This window comes from Canis lupus, chromosome 10 (assembly GCF_048164855.1).
Source record: "Canis lupus baileyi chromosome 10, mCanLup2.hap1, whole genome shotgun sequence".
NCBI lineage: Eukaryota > Metazoa > Chordata > Mammalia > Carnivora > Canidae > Canis > Canis lupus.
The window spans coordinates 58,856,269-58,877,184 of NC_132847.1; the positions used below are offsets into that span (position 1 = coordinate 58,856,269).

The window sequence follows — 20,916 nt, forward strand, 5'->3', positions numbered from 1 at the left end:
TACCATTTCAGGGAAGTGCACCTGATGTAGTTTTCCTATTCAGTATTTCAACTTTTCTAATGTCTTAAGATTTTTGTCCTTTGGTTTTTTTTTTTTTTGGTTGGTTTTCTGTTTTTGTTTTTTGTAACCTAAAAGTAATTTCTAGCAGACAACTCATAACTCAGACCATTTTATCATTTCATGGATAAAAGATTACTATCTATTATCCTTAAAATGAGAGTAGTCTTTAATAACAATGACTTTTATCCTAGTACTTCTAGAAGGAAAAGAGAAGCACAGCATATTAATGAAACTACCAAAAAGAGCTCTATACAGAATATTTTCCTCTATACAGAAGTCACTCACTGCTGGATAAGAAATGGCAATACGACACTTCATCATTTAATATCACATGTTTATATTCAACTCTCAGTTCTCAAAACTACTTTGATATCCCCTTTAGTTTTTCACAGTGCTTTTTCTCTGAAAAGATCCAAATATTGTAGATGGCTTTTTCATAGGACTTGCAAATCAGAAAGAAAAAAAAACAGGGAGAGGAGGACAGAAGAGAAAAAAAAAAAAAAAAAAGCAGGGTGGGGAGGGAGTAGGGAGAAAGAAATTAAGTCAATTTCAAATATAAAATATTAAAGATTTTACATGCTGTGGTGGAATAATAAGCACCGCAAGCCAAGAGACGGGCTTCAAGTCCCACTTCTGCCGGTAACCAGGTAGCTATGCAACTTTCTGTGAGTCACTTAATTACGGTTTTTAAATTGTTCAAAAAAAAAAGAGTGATTTTTGACTTTAATGTTCATCTTAAATCCGGCTTTTCAAAATCTACTACAACTAAAGTTATTTTCAGATACTGCATTATCGGAACACCTCAACTAAAAGTACGTCACTTTGCCACACGGGAGTCCTTCCTTCACTTTTGTCAGTTTGACCTGCAGCCTGAATTACTTAGATCGCACGTTGGAGATGTACTCGGGGGAAAGAGGGGCCTGGGGAAACAGGCCTTTATACGAGGGGATGGAGCCAAGCAGGTGAGGGGGCTTAGGAATGAGTGCAAATGTATGCAGGAGCCCTGGTCATTCTCAAACTAGGAGCACTGAAAAAAAAAAAAAAAAAAAGAGTTCTGCTTAAATTTCGAGGAGGGGGGCGGGGGAGGGATGTGTGACAAAAGTCGGAGGCAGGCCGTGAGGTGAGGTTTTCAGGAAAATCCGTCTCCACCCTCCAAACCTGTATTCCCCGGGTGGACTCCAAACCTGCCTCCAGTTCCGGGTTCCCAGCCAATCGCATCAGGCCACAACAGAGGGCTCCGCCAACCCCGGGCACCGCTTCAGGGCTCCAGGGCGAGATTCACACGACCCCAGCACCTGTCGGCCTTCCCAAAAGGAGGGGGTGGGAGGGAGGAGTAGGCTCTCTCTCCCGCCCCTTCCGATCCCAGCTACCGCCGGAGCCCTGGAGCCGGAGACCACCTCCGTTAGTCGGTCTGGGGGAAGGGAGAGCTCCTCGCCCGTGACCCTCCCGCGTATCCTTCCCCCACGGCCAGTTCTCCAGCCTACAGGTCCCAACCTCCAACCGCGGCTTCTCAGGCCGCGGGCGCCCTGGGCCGGGGAGGCGTACGGACCGATGCGGAGAGCGGAGGCAGCGCGGGAGGATGCACTCCCCGCCACCGGACACCAGAGAGGAGGGCAAGGGTGGGGGCAGCTGTGCTCCCGCTCGGCGAGGGCGCGAGGCCGTCCCGGCGTCCGTCGAAGGGTCTGTCATTCCTTCACTCACTCACCAGGAGCAGCAGGGAGCATCTGAGGTCGGGTAAGGATAGGAAGACGGCAGGATTCATGGTAACGCCGGGCTTCGCGGCTGGGACTGGGCAGGGTTGGGCTGGGTTTAGGAAAGGGCTGGGCTCCGGGAGCCGGCGGCGGCGGCGGACGGCCCTCCCGGCAGCGGCACCTCGTCCTCTGGACCCGGAGCTCCAGCAGCGAACACCCGGGACAACTTCCAGAGAGGCCTCGCACACCCTCACTTCCGGGTCCTGCCCACCTCGGAGCATATTGGGAAACGTAGTCGCGCACCGCTCTCCCCGAGCACGTCATCGGGCATCTAGAACTTCTTTCCCATCAGGCTCTCGGCCCCGCTCCACCGAGTCCTCCGCGCGCGGGGTCCTGTGGGAAACAAAGGGCGGAGGGCGGCGAACCTCTGCGTTTAGAGGATTGGGAACTACAATTCCCAGAGGGCAGCGCGGTCGAGCGCCTCGGGCGGCCTTCGGAGGGGTTCTCCTAGTTTCAGCTCGCTGGGGTCTCTCCCGGCCGGATGTAGTGTACGGTCCTGGCGGGAGGGGCGGCCCGCTGGGGGTCGTACCTCCTGGAGCCGCCCCCGGGACGTGAGTCCTGGAGGAGGCGAGGGTGAGTAGGAAGGGGCCTGTGGCTGGGGAAGCTCCGATCGCTCTGCATTGCCTTGGCCCCCGCCTCAGACTCCCGGGCCCTCCTGGCCTGGGCTGTGTGGCCTCCCGGTCCTTCATCACTGGCCTCCTCGCCTGCTGCCTCTTCTTTCTGCACTAATTACTGCACTATAAAGCCGGAGCCAGCTCTCGGGGCCTCCGTTGAATGAGTCGAGGACTTATCCCTAATTGTCTCTGTGGGCTCGTGCAGGGAGCAGATACGGGAGAAAATGAGAAAGCACGTTCTAAACTGAAAAGCTCAGTGGCGGCTGTGATTGCTACTAATGCATGGATCACTCGGACCGGATGGTTAACGAAATGCATTAGCCCAGCAACGGAGGATCCTAATCTGGCCCTAGTTAGCTCCCCAGCTTCATCTGCCAACACCGAGCCAGGTCCACGTGTCCCAGATACTAGCCACACAATCCGTACTAAGTACCTGGGAGGCATTCTGCTTTCTTTTTTCTTTTTTTCCTTTTTTTTTTTTTTTTTTTTTTTTGCATTCTGCTTTCTTGAGGTTCTCCCTACTTTTTTGCCTGTACTCTAGCTTTCCTGCTGCGGTGGAATGGCCTTAGCCCCTTCTCTATCTGGAATGCCATCTCAAATGTCACCATCTCTGAGAACTTCCAAAAAAAAAAAAAAAAAAAACCAGCCCTTTAGTCCTAATCAGAATGACTCTTCCCTTTGCATATGACTGACTGCAGCACCACTAGTTTTGTACAGTTATAATTATCAGAGCATCTATTACACTGGCTGGTTTTATAATTAATGATACCTGTACATTTTATGACACTTTATAACTAATGAAGTGGTTTTGCTCTTCATCTATAAAAATCATTTACAAAAAACAGCGCCATAGTGTGTGTGTGTGTGTGTGTGTGTGTGTATTTTGTGCTAAAAAAGGACCCTAGAGAATACTTTTCCCAGGGTGACAAAATTAGGTGGTGGCAGAGCCAAGACTTAGGTCTCTCTTTCTCTCTCTCTCCTCTCCTAGACAGAAATGGGGAATTAAAGAGCAGACGCTCATGAGTATGACGTCTTTAGTCCAAGAAATTAAACTTTGATCCTGCTCACCTTCTGGACTTAGCACTCCCCTGTGACTTTTCATTGGACAAACATTTACTGATACCGGCTATGTAGGTACCTGTTACTGTGCTAAGTGCTAACAATTGTGAGGTGAAATGTATATAACTGAGATCAAATTTTAGTGTATTTTTCAAAGGGTATGAAGAGGTGTGTGTGTGTGTGTGTGTGTGTGTGTGTGTGTGTGTGTGATTCTGATATGCCTAAAACTTTGGCCACTTAGAAATGACATGTATTAGAATTTGGAACAGTGTCTAGCACACAGCACTCGACTTATTGAATGAATCAACATAGTCTACCTTTGTCATCGTTCATATTTTACTGAAAATCCGAGAGCTGAGGTAGCCTAAGGGCACACTGCTTATTATTAACAGAATCAGGCCTAGGGCCCACATGCAATTCCTCCTTTCCTCTGTATCTACCTCCACCCATTTTGTAGCTTCTTTCAAGTCACTTTAACATAATCCTGCCTGTGACAGTGGTTTTTCTGACATGACAGGAGTGTCTCACAAAGCCCATATTTTCTGCCAGCATGTTAACTCAAATTGTCAGCAAAATAAAGACATGAAGCACTGACCTTTACCAAAATTAAGAAAACACTTTCAGTTTAAGGCAAAATTTGAACCTATAATCCTCGTCAGTGACAACGCAAGTACTAGCTCATCAGTAGTGATAAATTCCTCCTCCAAAGCTCCCAGATCCTCGGGAGTCAGAGATTGGAGTGACACTTTTTGGTGAAATCCAAAGAGGGCTTGTCTGACCTTTTGGCAGCTGTTAACTGGCTGATTAGCAGCTGCTTCCTTTAGATATGCATGTGTGCCCCAGAGTGCCATGCTCTCCAGGACTCCATTTGTTTCTTACACTTTTTACCTTCCTGGTCCTTGCAGGCATTCAACTCAGAAACTTTGATATAGCATCTTACTTTTAGGAAGGAAGTTTAAAATCATTGATGCAACCACCATTTTTTCCTTCCCATTTGATGTTTATATTCTTCATGCTGCCTTTCTGACATAATCCAGCCTCTGCTTCAACAGTGTTATGCTGGAGAACTCACCATTTTTCCATGCAGCTGATGCATTTCTAGAAGGTTCTATGAAACCATATCCGACTACCAGTCAGAACAAAATTTTCTTAATGATCCTAATGATGTAGTAATATCCAAAGGTCAAGATCTCAAGCTAGGTATATTTCCTCGGTGAGCATAAGGAAAGAACAAATAAAAATTCTTCCATTCAGCAACATGAGAGAAAGAACTAAGTTTTATTTATGTATAGAACCAAGTACCTTTTAATTTAGCACTTAAATCTACTTGATTTTGACCTCATAATTAAGTTCACATCATGCCCATTTTGTGGCTTATCATCTTGATTCCCAGTACAGTTCTGATGTTTAGTACTATGTGGAATCAAATCAGAAGTCACTATGGTTTTTGAGGCCTATGCTTAAGGTTAAATACTGAGCCTCCTTTTTTTCCCTTAGATAACCCCTGAGAAGAGTCTTAGAAGCATCCAACCCTCTCATTTTACAGATGAGCAGCTTGTACAAAGGGTCATCTAATTTGCCATATTATGGAAATTCTAGGTAGGACCAAGACAACAGACTTTTTGAATCCTAGTCAAATAAATAATTCTTTTTTTTTTAAGATTTTATTTATTTATTTATTTGAGAGAGCATGTGCAGAGGGGAGGGAAAGGGCAGAGGGAGAGGGAGAAACAGACTCCCTGCTGAGCAAGGAGGCCCCAATGTGGGCTCAATCCCGGGACTCTGGGATCATGACCTAAGCCAAGGCAGACACTTAACTGACTGAACCACAGAGGCTCCCCCCTCATCAAATATTTCTATTCAGCCATATTTATAATATACCCACTTAGAACTGATGAGACAGCTTTTAGAAATGTTTTCTGCATATACTCATAGTTTAAACATTGTTTCAGGGTGCTCTAGTTGTTGAGAAGACTATGAACAGATCAGAGAACTTGTTCTTTTCTGGCTCCTCATTAGCATCCCAAGTTCATGCTGCTGCTATTAATGGAGATAAAGGTGCTCTTCACAGGCTCATCATAGGTAAGTGGTCCCCATAAATACAGAAACTTTAAAAATAATTCTGTCCTGAGGGAGTGTGTTAGTTGTAGTTTTAATTGCAATGTACTCACACATTTTAATGGCGATGTATCATTATTTATATTTCATTCCAGAACCTTAACAAGAAAGTAATTAAATCCTGAAATTTAGTTAAAACAAACAAATAAAAAAATCCTGAAATTTAAGAATATGGATTAAGATTAGGTGAAAAATACTTGAGAAATGTCTGTGTGTTCGACAATGAATCTGGATATGTACTCTAAATGTGCTAAGAGAATTTATTCATCTTTCTAGTAACAGAGATTTAGAATGAGATAGTGGATAAATGATCTTTTATATTTAGTATATACCCAAAGTACTAAGGCTTACAAATAACTTAAGTTGTAATGATTTAAAATAGATTCAGTGTTCTCCCTATCACTGAGTCAATTGATTTGAATTGATCCAACCTTCTCCCTATTATATATATATATATAGAGAGAGAGGCCCAATATAAAAGTTCTAGAAGGAGAGAACACAGTGAGTAGGAGAGTAGTCAAGGACAAAAATGGGTAAGAATTTTTCAAGTATTGTAAAAACCACATGTCTACCTATTTAGAAGTCATTAGTCTTTATTTATTTAAAGAAAAGCAATAAAAATGTATATTGTTTTTAATCTTTTTACACACTAGTGTCTAGTGACATGATTGACAACTTGAGGCTTTGAAATAAAGTCCACAGTAATTGAATCTCCATACTGGTTCCTTCAGAATTCATTTTTTCCTACATTTCTGGTTTCTCTGAAAACTTCTATCCATGTACCCTAACCTCTACTAGACTTTTCATTCCCCAAAATGTTATGAATTTTGTCTTACTTTTCTCTATATGTCTCCTCTCCTGGGGAGGTTTTCTACCTCCTTATTCTCATCTCTGCTACACTCCTACTTAATCTTTAAAGACGAAACTCTTTTACTACCTACTCTGTGAAGGTTTCTCTTCTCTGTTAGAGACATTATTTCCTGACACCTCAGCTTCAAATCAGCTACCTGCATTCAGAGTTATTCCCTGGAATGGGATATCCTCCAGTAATCTCTGAGTCACTCATTCAAACATTACACCATTCAATTAAAACTCTCTTACTTCCAGTTCACCTACTAATGAGAAAAATAGTTTTTCAAGTCATGGAGACTTGCAATCCATTATCTCCTGCAGTTTCAACTATCGGTCTCCTTCTGTCTTTACTTTCTCCACCATTCAACCATCATTCCATGGTCTTCTGTTAAAATTCAGCCCAGAGCATGATCCTGGAGACCCAGGATCAAGTCCCGTATCAGGTTCCCTGCATGGAGCCTGCTTCTCCCTCTGCCTGTGTCTCTGCCTCTCTCTGTCTCTCTCTGTGTGTATCTCATGAATAAATAAATTTTTTAAAAAATCTTTAAAAAAGAAAAATTATCTTTTCTCCTCACCTTCTGTTGCACCTGGCTGTTGCAATCCCAACTGTGGATGGACCTAATCCATGTACCCCTGCCAACTCTTGAGCAATTTAACTGGTCACAAATATTGGTAGCACCCTAATGTGGTTACCTACTTCAAGTAGGCACTCAACCCTTTCCATTCATTACACCATATTTCTCCATAAAGAGTGTTTCATACCTTCTCACGCTCCTGAAACTTCTAACCACCAATCCTCCCTCACTCCCTCCATTCTCAGCTAATGCTTCATGTTCCCTACAGAAAATTAAGATTTTAAGTTGGATCTCCCTCACCTTTCAGCATGATATCTGCAGATCAACCTACATCTGCACCCACCTTCTCTCTTTCTTTCTGCCAAAACAGAGCAAATATCCCCTTCTGTCACAAGTCTTCCACACATGCTCTGTGTTCCATCCTTTCCTATTTCTCAGGGACCCTGCCCTCATTTTTCTAAAGAAAAAAACTTCTGATGATTACCCCTTCAACCGTTTCTTCTATTGCTTTCCATCAGCATTTAAACATGCTCTATTGTCTCCATTTCTTTTTTAAAGATTTTATTTATTTATATGAGAGAGACAGAGAGAGAGAGAGAGAGAGCATGAGAAGGGGGAGGGGCAGAGGGAGAAGCAGACTCCACACAGAGCAGGGAGCCTGATGCAGGACTCCATCCTGGGACTCCAGAATCATGACCAGAACTGAAGGCAGTTGCTTCATTGACTGAGCCCTTCAAGTGCCCCTATTGTCTCCACTATTTAAAAATCCCTTCCCTGTTTCTTCATCCCCCTCTACATATTGTCATATCTCTTAACTTCCATCCTAACTGTATCAGTTACAGGCTGAACTGCTCTAGCAGTGACTTAAGAAAGGTAGAAGTAGATTTTATTCTCATCATAGTACAAATATAAGTGAGCAGCCTATGGTGGGTAGAAATCTCTGCTTCACAGAATCATCCAGGGATGCTGCTAGGACTTGGCTCTGCTGTTGTCAACACGTTGCTTCCATCTGTAGGACAAAAGCAGATACTTCTGTGGTAGCCATATCCCAGCCAGCAGGAGCAGGGAGAGTTCAGAAAAGCCACTTGTCATTTAGGAGGTGGACTGCACTTGACATAGAGCCACACCTTGGACAAAGGAGGCTAAAGTGTCTTTCCTTTGATGGCATCACACCCAGCTCAATTCTTAGAAAAATCAGAGAATGGATATTGGGGCAATTATCACTTTCTGTCACCAAAAGCAAACTTCTTGTGCTATCTACACCCCCACTTTCTTACCTCAATCCCCTCTTTTATTAAAAGAAAACAAAACCAGGGGCATCTTGGTGGCTAGTCCATTAAGCGTCCAACTCTTAATTTCGGCTCAGTTCATGATCTCAGGCTCATGAGATCAAGCCCCTGGACAGGCTCCATGCTCAGCTGGGAGTCTGCTTAAGATTCTCTCTCCCTCTCCCTTTGCCTCTCCCCACCCACCCACCCACCAAGACCACACTCCTGCATGCCCTTGCTGTCTCTAAAATAAATAAATTAATCTTAAAAAAAAAAGCTTGTTTTGAAGTATATGTATGGAGAAGTACATACAACTTATATGTAAGTTTAACAAATAAATATAAAGCAAATATCTATGTAGCCACCACTAGGACAAGAGACAGAACGTTATTCCCCCAGAATTCCCTTAATGTATTCTTCATTCCCATTGGAGTCATTTTCTATCTTTTCTTTTATAGTCATAATTGCATTGTAGTTTTACCACATAGGTATAGAGCTTAAATGCTATAGTCTAGTTTTGCCTTTTTTGAACTTTTTTTATTGTGTTCCATGTTTACCTGAACTGAAAGTTTTGTATAGGGTTTTGTCATTTTCCTGCTCAAACTTCTTTAATTGCTTCCCATTATACCTGGAATAAAATTTACAAGTGCACCTGTACCTCTTTCCATCTCCAACTTCACCTTATCCACTCTCTTCCTAGAAAAACTTGCTTTCTTTCATTTTCTCAAAACCACCATGCCCTTTTTAGTCTCACGGCTTTTGCCCAAAATACTGTTGTCATCCTTCAGACCTCAGCTTCTAGGTCACTTCTTCCAAGAGGCCTGCCCTCATCATCCAGCCTTAGTGAAATGTTTGTTGTGTTCTCTCTTGGAACTGTGCAATGTTTCTTCATTGAACTTGTTTATTTATATGTATGACTATTTTACCATCTCTCTATCTCTCCTATAAGCTAGTAGCCTCTGTGAATATAGACGGAATCTGTTTAATTCATCACCAAATCTGCAAAATCCAGTACAGTACCCAGCACATAGTAGGGACATGAGATAAATTTGTTGAGGGAGTCAATAGATGCTTTAATCATTCTTTTAAGTGCCTGTCCTCCCAAGAAGCCCAAGAAGCCTACAATCATCTTGAGGATTAATTGTGAAACAAGTTGAATTGAATTAAATTAAATTAAATTAAATTGACTTGAGAGGCAGGTTAGCACTAAATTCCATTGGAAATTTTTTTAAAAGTCAGAACACCTCAAGAAAAAAATATCTTATAAAATGAACTCTTTATTATTTTAATGAAAAATAACCTTCAAAGGAAATAAAATGTGCAGGGGTGTTATAAATTAAAAAGTTACATAGGCTCAATCATATAAATTAACTAATATGTTATGTAATAAAACGAGATATTCCTATAATTTTAAATCCCCAAAGAACAAAATCCTTAAAAACAAAGCAGAACAAAATTATGTGAAACCAATATAGAGCCAATAAATTTATTTTATAAATGTGTTCCCTCTGTGTTTTATCATCTTGTCTCATTACCGACTTTGAGCTGTAATACTGCTCATCTTTTCAGAATTCTGCTATTATGTTGTCTGTGCAAAGACAGTCATACCTGTGCTCTTGGCATTTCTCAATATTTATATATCCTGACCAAAATAATAAGTGTTGTCATCTTAAATTTCAGCATATCTTATATATTCTTTCATGTAGTGCATTTTGATGCTCTCTAAATATATGCTATTTCTTTTTCCTAAACTAGTAACATAGTACTACAGATGAATTATTTTTTTTCCTGAATCTTTGCTCACCAACTGCTCACTGAATTCATTCACTTTAGCATTTTCTGTTTTCCCTTCTCTGTTTCCATGGAGAAGTATGTCAGTGATGTGTTCGACTCCATGGAAACAGATGAGCATCTCTTTCTACATACACAACTAATTAAATCGAACGCTTTCTATGCTGCCCATTGTTCTGGAGGAGGACTGAAGAGGCTTTCCCTGAATGAGACATCATTTTAGTAGCAATTTTTAGTGTTTAACCTAATACAACAGATTAATGTTTTAACATAATATTACATCCTCGATTCAGATGATTTAGGGCTCAGTCCTGGGTCATAAAAGCATAAACTTACATAGTAAAATCTTTATATACCATGGTTATCATTTGTAGATATGTAGCTTTTTCTCTTAACTCTAATAATTTGGATGAATGCCAGCTATATTTGATAATAGAATTTAGTATATTCATTTTAATACTATACAATGTGGTATCATAGGAAGAATGTGAGTTTTAGAGTCAGATAAACCCAAGTTTTAAGTTCTGGCTTTGTCACGTATTAGGAGTATTACTTTGGGTAAGCCACTTAATCTTTTTGAGGCTCAATTCCTTGTCTGAAAACTATAGACTATAATACTCTGCTTATGTGAGAGTTCAATGGGATGACTGTAAAACATCAAGCATGACTATAGTTAATAATCCTGTATCGTTTATTTGAAAGTTTCTAAGAGAGTAGATCTAAAAATTCTCATCACAAGAAACAAAATCATAACTCTGTGGTAAAAAATGTTACCTAGGCTTACGTGGTGATAATTTCACAATATATACAAATTATCAAATTATTATGTTGTATGCCTGCAACTAATATAATGATGTGTGCCAAGTATATCTGAAAAAAAAATCTAGCATTACATCTGACACATAGTAGACAATAAATAGGACCTTATTACTGCTACTGTCAGGTTGGACTTATAGTGAAATGAACGAGTCTTACATAGTTTCAGAAGTGTCTTGAAATGGAAAATCACTAAATGCAATGAAGAATAATACTGTTTTCTTTGTGAAGACTAAACAGAATGATTTGTAGATATGCATGGTGTGCAATGATTGATTCTATCATCACTGTTAATAGTGTTTGGGTTGTTTGCAGTGGTAAAGTGACAAGGCTGCTCCATTCTGATTCTTCCACAACTTTTGATCCCCTATCGATGTTCTAAACAAGTGTAAATCTTTGAGTTATTTTCTCTCTTTGTTTGTGACATCTGCCAACACAGTAGTTCGGTAAGGCAAGGAGTCTCATAAGAGGTAGAGCAATGACATTATTTCAGGTTATGTCTGTCTTTACCTCAACAATGACCTTAAATGTTAGGGTCACTAAATGTTTTATACATGCTTGCTTATATACATATGTAGGCTTTTTTTTTTTTTTTAAGATTTTTATTGATGTATTTATTTGAAAGAGAGAGAAAGCCTGAGCTAGGGGAAGAGCAGAGGAGGAGAGAGACTCTGTGCTGAGCATGGAGCCCAACACAGGGCTCAATCTCACAACCTGAGCTGAACTCAAAAGTCAAACACTTAACCAACTTAGCCACCAGGTACCCCATACATAATGTGTTTATAGACCTACATGTGTATACATCCCTACTAATAATAGTAATAAAATTAGCCAGTATTTCATAAAGTTATGTTATGTGCTAGGCACTGTGTAAGGGCTTTGCAATTCATTAACTCATTAAAACAGCAAAACACTACAAAGAGTTTTGGGTTCTCTTATTATCTTCATTTCATAAGTGAAGAAACTAAGGTATAGAAAGATTAAGTAACTTGTCTAATAAGTAGCAGAACTTGGGTTGAAGCCTGGAAGTCTGATTCCCAAGTTCATGCCTTTAACTACTTAACTATGGATTCTCCATGTATAGAGATTTTTCCATGCACATGCACATTCATATGTTTCTCTGAACACAGAGAGAAAAAGAAACACAGGAGAAGAACTACTGATTAGGTCTAAACCTTGACTGATGAACTTAATGATTATCTAGGCTGGATTTTTCTTAACCTTTTTTTTTTTTTTTTTTTGTACTACAGGTCTTTTTGGCAATCCAATAAAACTTATGGACCCCTTCTCAAAAATGTATTTTTAAGAGCTTAAATATAATAAGAGAAATCCAAAGAAAAGCAGCTATACTGAAATATGGATGTCAAACTATTTAAAATTATGACATAGCAATATACCTACAATCATTTTATTAACACAGTAAATAGCAAGGTCTAATGGAAAATCTAACAGCTATGATAATTTCAAAATAGTGATGAATATAGGGGCAGCTAGGTGACTCAGTCAATTAAGTGGCCAGCTCTTGATTTCAGCTCATGTCATGATCTCAGAGTCCTGGGATCAAGCCCGGAGTTGGGCTCCATGTTCAGTCTGGGAGTCTGCTTGTGGATTCTCTCTCCTCTCCTTCTGCCCCTCCCCCCATTCATGCTCTGTCTTGTGCATGCTCTCTCTCTCTCTCTCCGCCTCCCTAAAATAAATAAATAAATCTTTTAAAAAAATAGCAATGAGTATGAATGCTATTTTAAGATGCCACAACAACTATAATGAGATAAAATGTAAAAATATTTTGTAAAGTCTCAAGTGACCTTAAAATGTAATAAGTCCCTTGTTATTTTATAGTTCTCATTTTATATGTTAGGATACGGAGATTCAGAAGTTAAGAAATTCAGTTGCAAAGCTAATAACCACACAGCTGAGACTCCAACCAATTTATGTGATTTTGAATCCTATGTTCTTCCTGTTGTTCCCATGTTGCGTTTAGAACAATAAACAAATCATTTTTAAATGACCACAAAAGCCTTCCCAAGACTGTGACAATACAAAAGGTATGATGTAAGAAGTGAATGAAAGCAGATGAAATGCATCTCTGATGCCACACACAGGTAACATCTGACTGAGAACAAGCAAATAAGAGGTTAGTAAAGAATGCTAGATTTGCTTGTGTTGGACAGTGTGGTGCAGTAGCTGTTGTGTAGACTGGCACAAGTATCCCTGGAAGTGGCAGTTGTGCCTTCTGACCGCCGAGTTGGAGCTGTGCTTTCTGCACATACCAGTCCATTAACCGTGCAGACTCTTCTTTTTCAGCTGGCCTTAACACAACTGCATGCGTGGAGCAGTGGCTTTCTAGTCATCATGCCAGCCCGGCTTTCTGAGCTGTGTTCAGGCTGAGTGCATGCCGCATGCCAGCCACTGTGAAGCAAGCACCAATTGGTCATGGATTAGAAGCTATCTCCACAGTTGCCAGAATAATTAAAACAACCCAGCACACTAGCCAGCTGCTTTCTATATTAGCTGCTCCTGACAGGAATTCAAATTCAAGGCACTGCCATCCAGTGAGTATTAGATTACACCCCAAGCCCCACATTTGTACAACATGTTGCAGCCACCAGACACTTCCAAACAGGAAACCATTTCACCCAAGCATCAAAATAAGCCATTGTGCAAACTGGACAGGTACTGGCTGGCTGCATGTTATAATTGAAGGAACTAAGGTAGGAGGTAGGGTAGATGGATAAAGGCATAAAGGTACAAGCCTCTCTCAGTTACTCTCTTGTTAGCCAAGAAGCTCAGAACCTGGTAAGACTCTCATTATTCAAAAACTAGCCATACAGCAACTCAAAATAGGACCCTACTCAGAAACTAGTTATAAAGCCACTATCCTCATAAAGAAACTCAAAACAGGACTCAAATGAAGCCTAGTGCCACTTTTCTAATCATAAATAGGGGATACGTGCTTTCAGGTTTGTCAGATACACCAATTCTATTGTGTAGGCAAGCATAACACATTGGAGGTGGGGACATAGCCCAATGAAATCTTTTCTGTCCGGAAGTATACTACTGGTCACATGAAAACAAGTATTTCGGGGATTGAAGAGAAGGCTTGAGGTTTCCCTGTACATTACAGAGGACTTGGGAAAAGTGTAACAATTGGCTAAAGTTCTATATCCTAGGAGGTAGAGTTACTATTCACCCCATGGTGCTGACTTCACTTTGGCCCTAAGAAACCTAATGAGTTAGAATTATCCCAGGCCTCCATTCCGCAACATTTGCACTTGGGACCACAGTTCCTAAATCTTCTCCCTCACTGAAGTTTCCAATGAGAAATTAAACGTGAATTACCACAATCATGCTGATCCTAGGTACTACTGTCTTTGCTTAACACTGGCAGACAAGGGATCCCTGGGTGGCTCAGCGGTTTAGTGCCTGCCTTCCGCCCAGGGTGTGATCCTGGAGTCCCAGGATCGAGTCCCACATTGGGCTCCCTGCCTGGAGCCTCCTTCTCCTTCTGCGTCTCTCTGTCTGTCATGAATGAATAAATTTTAAAAATTCTTAAAACAAAACACTGGCAGACAAAATGGCGGTAGAGAGTGCGCTTTCATCTTGAAAGACTAGAGACTGGCCTTATTACTGCATATTCTCTACAAGTATCTTTTTGACTCCAGAAGGGTTCAAATGATAAAAGGAACATGCTCTACCTCTAATAAGTTTTAGTTTTGTGAGTTTGGGTTTAAATGATTCCTTATCTATAAATGCAGTGATCAAATCTCTGGAGCCTTCTAGGTTAGGCATTAGAGGCCCTTGTTGGAGGCAACAATAGCCAGCACCACTCAAGACTTGTGCACAGGAGCTGCTATTATCAGTTACATTGAATCATATGCAGAGCTTGCCTCCATCTTCAAAACTGAGACTCTGAAAAAGAACACCTGCCTCCTCCAGGAGTTATACACAATTGTAAGGCTCTCTTCAAATTTCCAGAGCAATGACCTTTCTTGATTTATTACCAGAATACGTGGGAATAAGGATTAGCAAAGTAAGTTATCTAAGAAACTGTAAAGTACTTCTGGGTCCTAATACATCTGAGATTTAAATATATATTGAAATATTTAGAATTAACACAGCTTAATTTCGGGCACAAAACAACTCAGAAGTGCAACACCTTCTTTTCCTTCCCCTAGCATTTATATTTCCCTCTAAAAATATTTCATTTGATCGGTTTTCCTCCTGCATTAGCAGAGTTTATGCCAAAGCACCTTAAAAGTAACTGGCTTCCCTCATTTTCAACTCATATGTTACCCTCAACTTGTATAAGAATACCTGATCAGGGATGCCTGGGTGGCTCAGTGGTTGAGTGTCTGCCTTTGGTTCCGGGTGTGATTCTGGGGTTCCGGGACCAAGTCCCATATTGGGCTCCCTTCATGGAGCCTGCTTCTCCCTCTGCCTATGTCTCTGCCTCTCTCTCTCTCTCTCTCTCTCTCTCTCTGCCTTTCATGAATAAATGAATACAATCCTAAAAAAAAAAAAAAAAAAAAAAAAAAAGAATACCTGATCATTGTGATGAAAGTAGCAAATTTTTTGTCACATAAAGTGCATGGCAGGAGGTATCTTTTGTTGTTTTCAAGTAAACTTTATTGAGGTATAATACAATAAATACAATAAACTTAACCATTAGTAGTGTACAGTTATTTAATTTTAACAAATATGTAGTCACGTAACCACCACAATCAAGATATAGGCAAGTTCCACCATATCCCCAAATTTTCCAGGGCCCTTTTTTAAGATTTTATTTATTTATTAATGAAAGAGAGAGAGAGAGACAGAGAGAGAGGCAGACACATAGGCAGAGGGAGAAGCAGGCTCCCTGCGGGGAGCTTGATGCAGGACTTGATCCCAGGACCCTGGGATCCCTACCTGAGCCAAAGGCAGACGCTCAACCACTAAGCCACCCAGGTGCCCCTCCCCGCATCCCTTTATAACCAATCCCTCCTGCATCTCAGCTGCCCACCCCCACCCCCCCGCCCCAGTTAACCACTGGGTCTGTTTTCTCTTCCTATAGTTTTACCTTTTCCAGAATGTGCTGTAAATGAATACTGTATGTATCCTTTGAAACAGAGTTCTTTCACTTAACATAAATGCACTTGAGATTTTTCCTTGTTAGGTAGATCAGTAGTTCATTCCTTTTTATTACTGAGCAGTATTCTATTGTGTGGATGACTACAGTTCTTTTGTCATTCTCTGCAAGGACAATTGAGATTATTTCCAGTTTTTAGTAATAATGAACGAGGCTTCCACAAACATCCAAATACAAGTTTTTATGGAATATAAGCTTTCATGCTTTTGTTTCTTCTGTGTAAACACCTAAGGAAAGAGATTATTGGGCCATGTAGTATTTTCATATTTAACTTAATAAGAAAGTGACAGTTTTTTGTAGTGGCTGTGCCATTTTGCGTAACTACCAGTAATGTCTGAGAGTTCTAGTTGTTCTATATCCTCCCAGCATTTGGTATTGTCAGGTTTGCTTTCAATTTTGGTTTTGTTTTAGACATTCTAATAGATATATAATGGCATCATATGGTTTGAATGTGCTTTTCCCTGTGTATTAACAATGTTGGGCATCTTTTTATATGCTTCTTTGGTGAAATGTTAATTCAAAATTTTTGCCCATCTTTTAATTTTATTATCTTTTTATTATTCAGTTGTAAGAATTCTTTTTTGAGGGTGTTGAGTCTTCCAATTTCTTTCTGTATTTTAGATACTAACTCTTTATCAGGTATGTCCTTTGCAAATATTTTTTCCCATTCCATCAGTTGCCTTCCATCAGTTGCCATTCCACTGTTTGCCATTCCATCAGTTTTATTGATTTATTCTAGGTAAAAGAATATCAGATATGTATGTGTTTAACAAATATTTTCTCCCAATTTGTGGCTTGTATTTTTATTTTCTTAACAGTGTCTTTCAAACAGAATTTTTAATGTGGGTGCAATCCAGTTTATTGATTTTTAAAATGGATTGTTCTTTGGTATCCTAAGAAATCTTGTCTAACCGAAGGTCACGGAGATTGTCACTTTTGTTTGCTTTTAAAAGTTTTATATAGTTATAGACGTGTTACATTTAAGATAATGATTGATTTTGAGATAATTTTTGTATATGGTGAAAAGTATAGGTCAAGAGTTTCTGGTTGTTCATTTTGTGTTTTTGTCTATAAATGTCCAGTTCTTTTAGCACCATTTGTTTAAGACTACCCATTGGTTTGCTTTGGCACTATTGTCAAAAATCAATTGATCATATACATTTATAGGTCTCTTTCAGTACCCTCAATTCTATCCTATTCATCTATTTCCCTCCCTCTCTCTCTCTCTCTCTCTCTGTCTCTTTCTTTCTTTCTTTTGGATATTTAATTTAAATTTGAATTTATGGGCATAAAATTATTTATAATATTCCCATGTTTTTTACTTCATTACTTTAGGTTCTATAGTGTTATCCATGCTTTCATTTCTGTTATTGGAAATTTTCATCTGCTCTGGGTTTTTTTTTTAAGATTTTATTTTTTATTTATTTATGAGAGACCCAGAGAGAGAAAGAGGCAGAGACATAGGCAGAGGGTAATACAGGCTCCCTACTGGGAACCTTATGCAGGATTTGATCCCAGGACCCCAGGATCACACCCTGAACCAAAAGCAGACACTCAACCACTGAACCACCCAGGCATCCCTCTCTGCTCTGTTTTTAATGATCACTCTGATCAGGGATTTATCAATTTCATTGATATTTTCTGAGAACCAACTTTTAACTTCATTGATTTTTCTCTAGTGTTTTTTAATTTTAATTTCATCGATCTCTGCTCGTATCTTTATTATGTACTTCCTCTGCTTGTTTTGGATTAAATTCAGGATTTTTTTAGTGTCCTAAGGTACAATTATAGATCATTGATTTGAAGCTCTTGTTCTATTATAGTACAAATACTCAATGCTCTATATTTCCTTACAAGCCCCCTCATGTGTGGAGTAGGAACCTTATAACACTACTATTATTTTCATTCATTTAATTATATTTTTTAATTTCCCTTGAGATTTTTCTCTTTAACTCATGGATTATGTATGTGATATTTAATTCCCACATATTCAGTGATTCCCCATTATCTTACTGTTATTGATTTCTAGTTTAACTACATTACTGTCAGAGAACATACTTTGTATAACTTCACGTCTTTAAATCTGTTAATGTTTGTTTTATGACCAATGTATGGTCTATTTTGGTGAATGGTCCCATCAGTGTTTTAAAAGATTATATATCTGGCTGTTAAGTGACGTGATCAATAAATTTCAGTTATATCCTGCTGCTTTATAGTGGTGTTCTGTTCTTTTCTATCCTTGCTGACTTTTCATTTTAGCAGTTCAAGCAATTATTGAGAGAGAAGTATTGAAGTTACCAATTATAATTGTAAATTTTTCAAATGTTTCATCCATCCAATTCTATCAGTTTTTGCCTCATGTATTTTGAAGCTCCATGATTTAGTACATACACATTTAGGATTGTTGATGAATTAATCCCTTTATTATTATATAATGTTTCTGTTTGTCCCTGGTAATTGTCTTTGCTCTGAAGTCTATTATATATAGATATTAATATCTGATGTTAATCAGCTTTCTTTTCATTAGTGTTTACATATCATATCTGTGCTTATTCTTTTATTTTTAACTTGTTATATTTCAAGTGAGTTTCTTGTAAATAGTATATAGTTGGATCTTCTTTTTTTACCCATCTCTTTTTTTATCAGTGTGTTTTTATCATGTACCTTTAATGTAATTGTTAATGTTAAGATGTAAGATTTCTAGTTTGTTATGTGTTTACTATTTGTTCCCTCTGTTTTCATTCCTGTTATTTCTCTTTCTTGTCTTCCTCTGAATTTCATGAATGTTTTTAGTATTCTATTTTAAATTATATTTAGGGGGGCTATTTGTAACAGCTTTATTGAGATTCACCATCCATCCTTATCATCCAATTCACCAATTTAAAGTACAATTCAGTCAGTTTTGTATATTCACAGAGTTGTAGGAACACCACCACAATTAATTTTAGAACAATAACTCCCCTGGATAAACCCTATATCCCCTTTACTTATGTCCCCTTTAATACCTCCCCTGTTCCCCTGTTCCCCAGCCCTAGGCAAGCACTTGGTATAGAATTCTTGGTTGACAATTCATCCCCACCATCACCCCCAAAGCTTGAAAATGTCATGTCATTGCCTTCTGGACCCTGTAGTTTCCCATGAGAAATACACTGTTACTTGAGTTGTTTTTCCCCTATTGATAATGTATTGTTTCTTTCTGGCTGCTGTCATGATTTTTTTTCTTCTTCTTTAGCTTTCAGGAATTTTATTATGATTGGCATATCATGGATTTTTTGGAGCTTATTCTGTTTGAGTTTTGCTCAGCTTTTTAAATCTTTAGGTCTGTGTATTTCACCAGATTTGCACCATTCCCAGCCATTATTCCCTCAAATACGTTTTTAGTCCTTCATTCTTTTTCCTCTTTCTGATGACATGAATAGTAGGTACCTTGGTATTGTCCCACAGAGTCCTGAGATTCTGTGGATTCTTTTCGTTTCTATGTTTTCTGTTAACTGTTCAGAATAGATAGTATTTATTAGTCCATCATCAAATTCATGATTCTTTCCTCTGTCCTCTGCATTCAGTGAAGTTCCTACTTTAATTATTTTATTTGGTTATTTATTTATTTATTAAATGTTTATTATTCTGAAATTTTCATATGGTTCATCTTTATACTCTATTTTTTTTGTTGTGATTTTGTATTTTTCCATTTATTCTAAGAGCATTTGTAATTGCTTTTTGGGGCATTTTTATTATAGTTGCTCTAAAATCCTTGTCAGATAATTCTTATGTCTGTATCATCACTGTATTGGTGCCTGGGATTGCTTTTTTTATTTAAGTTAATGTTTTTCTGGTTCTTGGTTTGTCTAATAATTTTGGATTGTGTCTTTGACATTTTGTGAATTATGTTATGAGATTCTGGATTCTATTTATACCTTCTGTTTAATAGACTGACAATCTGTTTAGGTTTGGAATGAACTTTTTGTTTCAGTTTTATGGACAATGGTTCTAATGTCAAGTTAGTTTTCATAGCTCTTGCAGGGCTCTTCGGTCTTCCCTATTTATGTGCTACCCAAGCTGTTTTAGAACCTGGGCAATATTTTACTCATAGTTCAATTCTCAAAACTTCTTTTACTTTAATTCTGGTTAGTTTCACACATGGGCTTTTCAGAATTGTTGACTTCATGCACCAAATTAAAGAATTGCATTCTCCTTTTCTCCATAATCCTCCCTGCTTCTCTAGTTAGGAAGGGGTAAGATACTACTTCATTGCTATCCTTTGCTTAATTTAGGACATGATGGTTTATAGGGTGCAGTGCCCAGTGGGGAGAAAAAAGGGGGCAGTTTCTTTCATTGTATGTGCTTTGAGTAGAGCCAAGAATAAGCTCTTTTGACTGGAGGGAGCAGGCTTTCTGGGGAATTTTGTATCTGCCCTTTGATGTTTCATTTTGTGGGCTACTTCAACACCCAGACTGTATTTAGGAGACAAAGAAAGAAAGAGGAAGGAAGGCAGGCAGACAGACAGGGAACTCACCATCATGTATTTCCCTGAGTCCCATAGTCCCTAGACAGTTTGCCTTCTTTTCTCCACCTTTCATGTATTTTGCCTTGGGTTTTTAGTTGTAATTAGCAGGAGAATCAGGGTAGTGTGTACTTACTACATATTATCAAAAATGAGAAACCAGTCATAATTCATTTTTGTATCTCTCATAAAAACATACCACAATGGGGGATCCCTAGGTGGCTCAGCAGTTTAGTGCCTGCCTTTGGCCCAGGGCGTGATCCTGGGATCGAGTCCCACATCGGGCTCCCTGCGTGGAGCCTGCTTCTCCCTCTGCCTGTGTCTCTGCCTCTCTCTCTCTCTGTCTCTGTCTCTTATGAATACATAAATAAAATCTTAAAAAA

At 39.2% G+C, this 20,916-nt stretch overlaps 2 protein-coding genes across 12 annotated transcripts in view; one reads left to right on the forward strand and one right to left on the reverse strand.

The window, feature by feature from the left end:
- Nucleotides 1–2,047, reverse strand: part of ERP44 (endoplasmic reticulum protein 44) — a 93,173-nt gene extending 91,126 nt beyond the window's left edge. The window contains exon 1 of one of the 4 annotated variants that reach the window (XM_072842108.1): nt 1,766–2,047. In XM_072842108.1, coding sequence (XP_072698209.1) covers nt 1,766–2,032 — 267 coding nt within the window. In that variant the 5' untranslated portion in view covers nt 2,033–2,047. The other 3 variants (XM_072842110.1, XM_072842109.1, XM_072842111.1) reach the window with 3 other exon arrangements.
- A 90-nt stretch (nt 2,048–2,137) lies between these two features.
- Nucleotides 2,138–20,916, forward strand: part of INVS (inversin) — a 156,281-nt gene continuing 137,502 nt past the window's right edge. For 2 of the 8 annotated variants that reach the window (XM_072842100.1, XM_072842101.1), the window contains exons 1-2: nt 2,138–2,384; nt 5,437–5,566. In XM_072842100.1, coding sequence (XP_072698201.1) covers nt 5,461–5,566 — 106 coding nt within the window. In that variant the 5' untranslated portion in view covers nt 2,138–2,384; nt 5,437–5,460. Of the gene's footprint in view, nt 2,385–3,413; nt 3,556–5,436; nt 5,567–12,885; nt 13,039–13,208; nt 13,457–20,916 lie in introns of those variants that run through there. The other 6 variants (XM_072842092.1, XM_072842093.1, XM_072842097.1 and 3 more) reach the window with 6 other exon arrangements.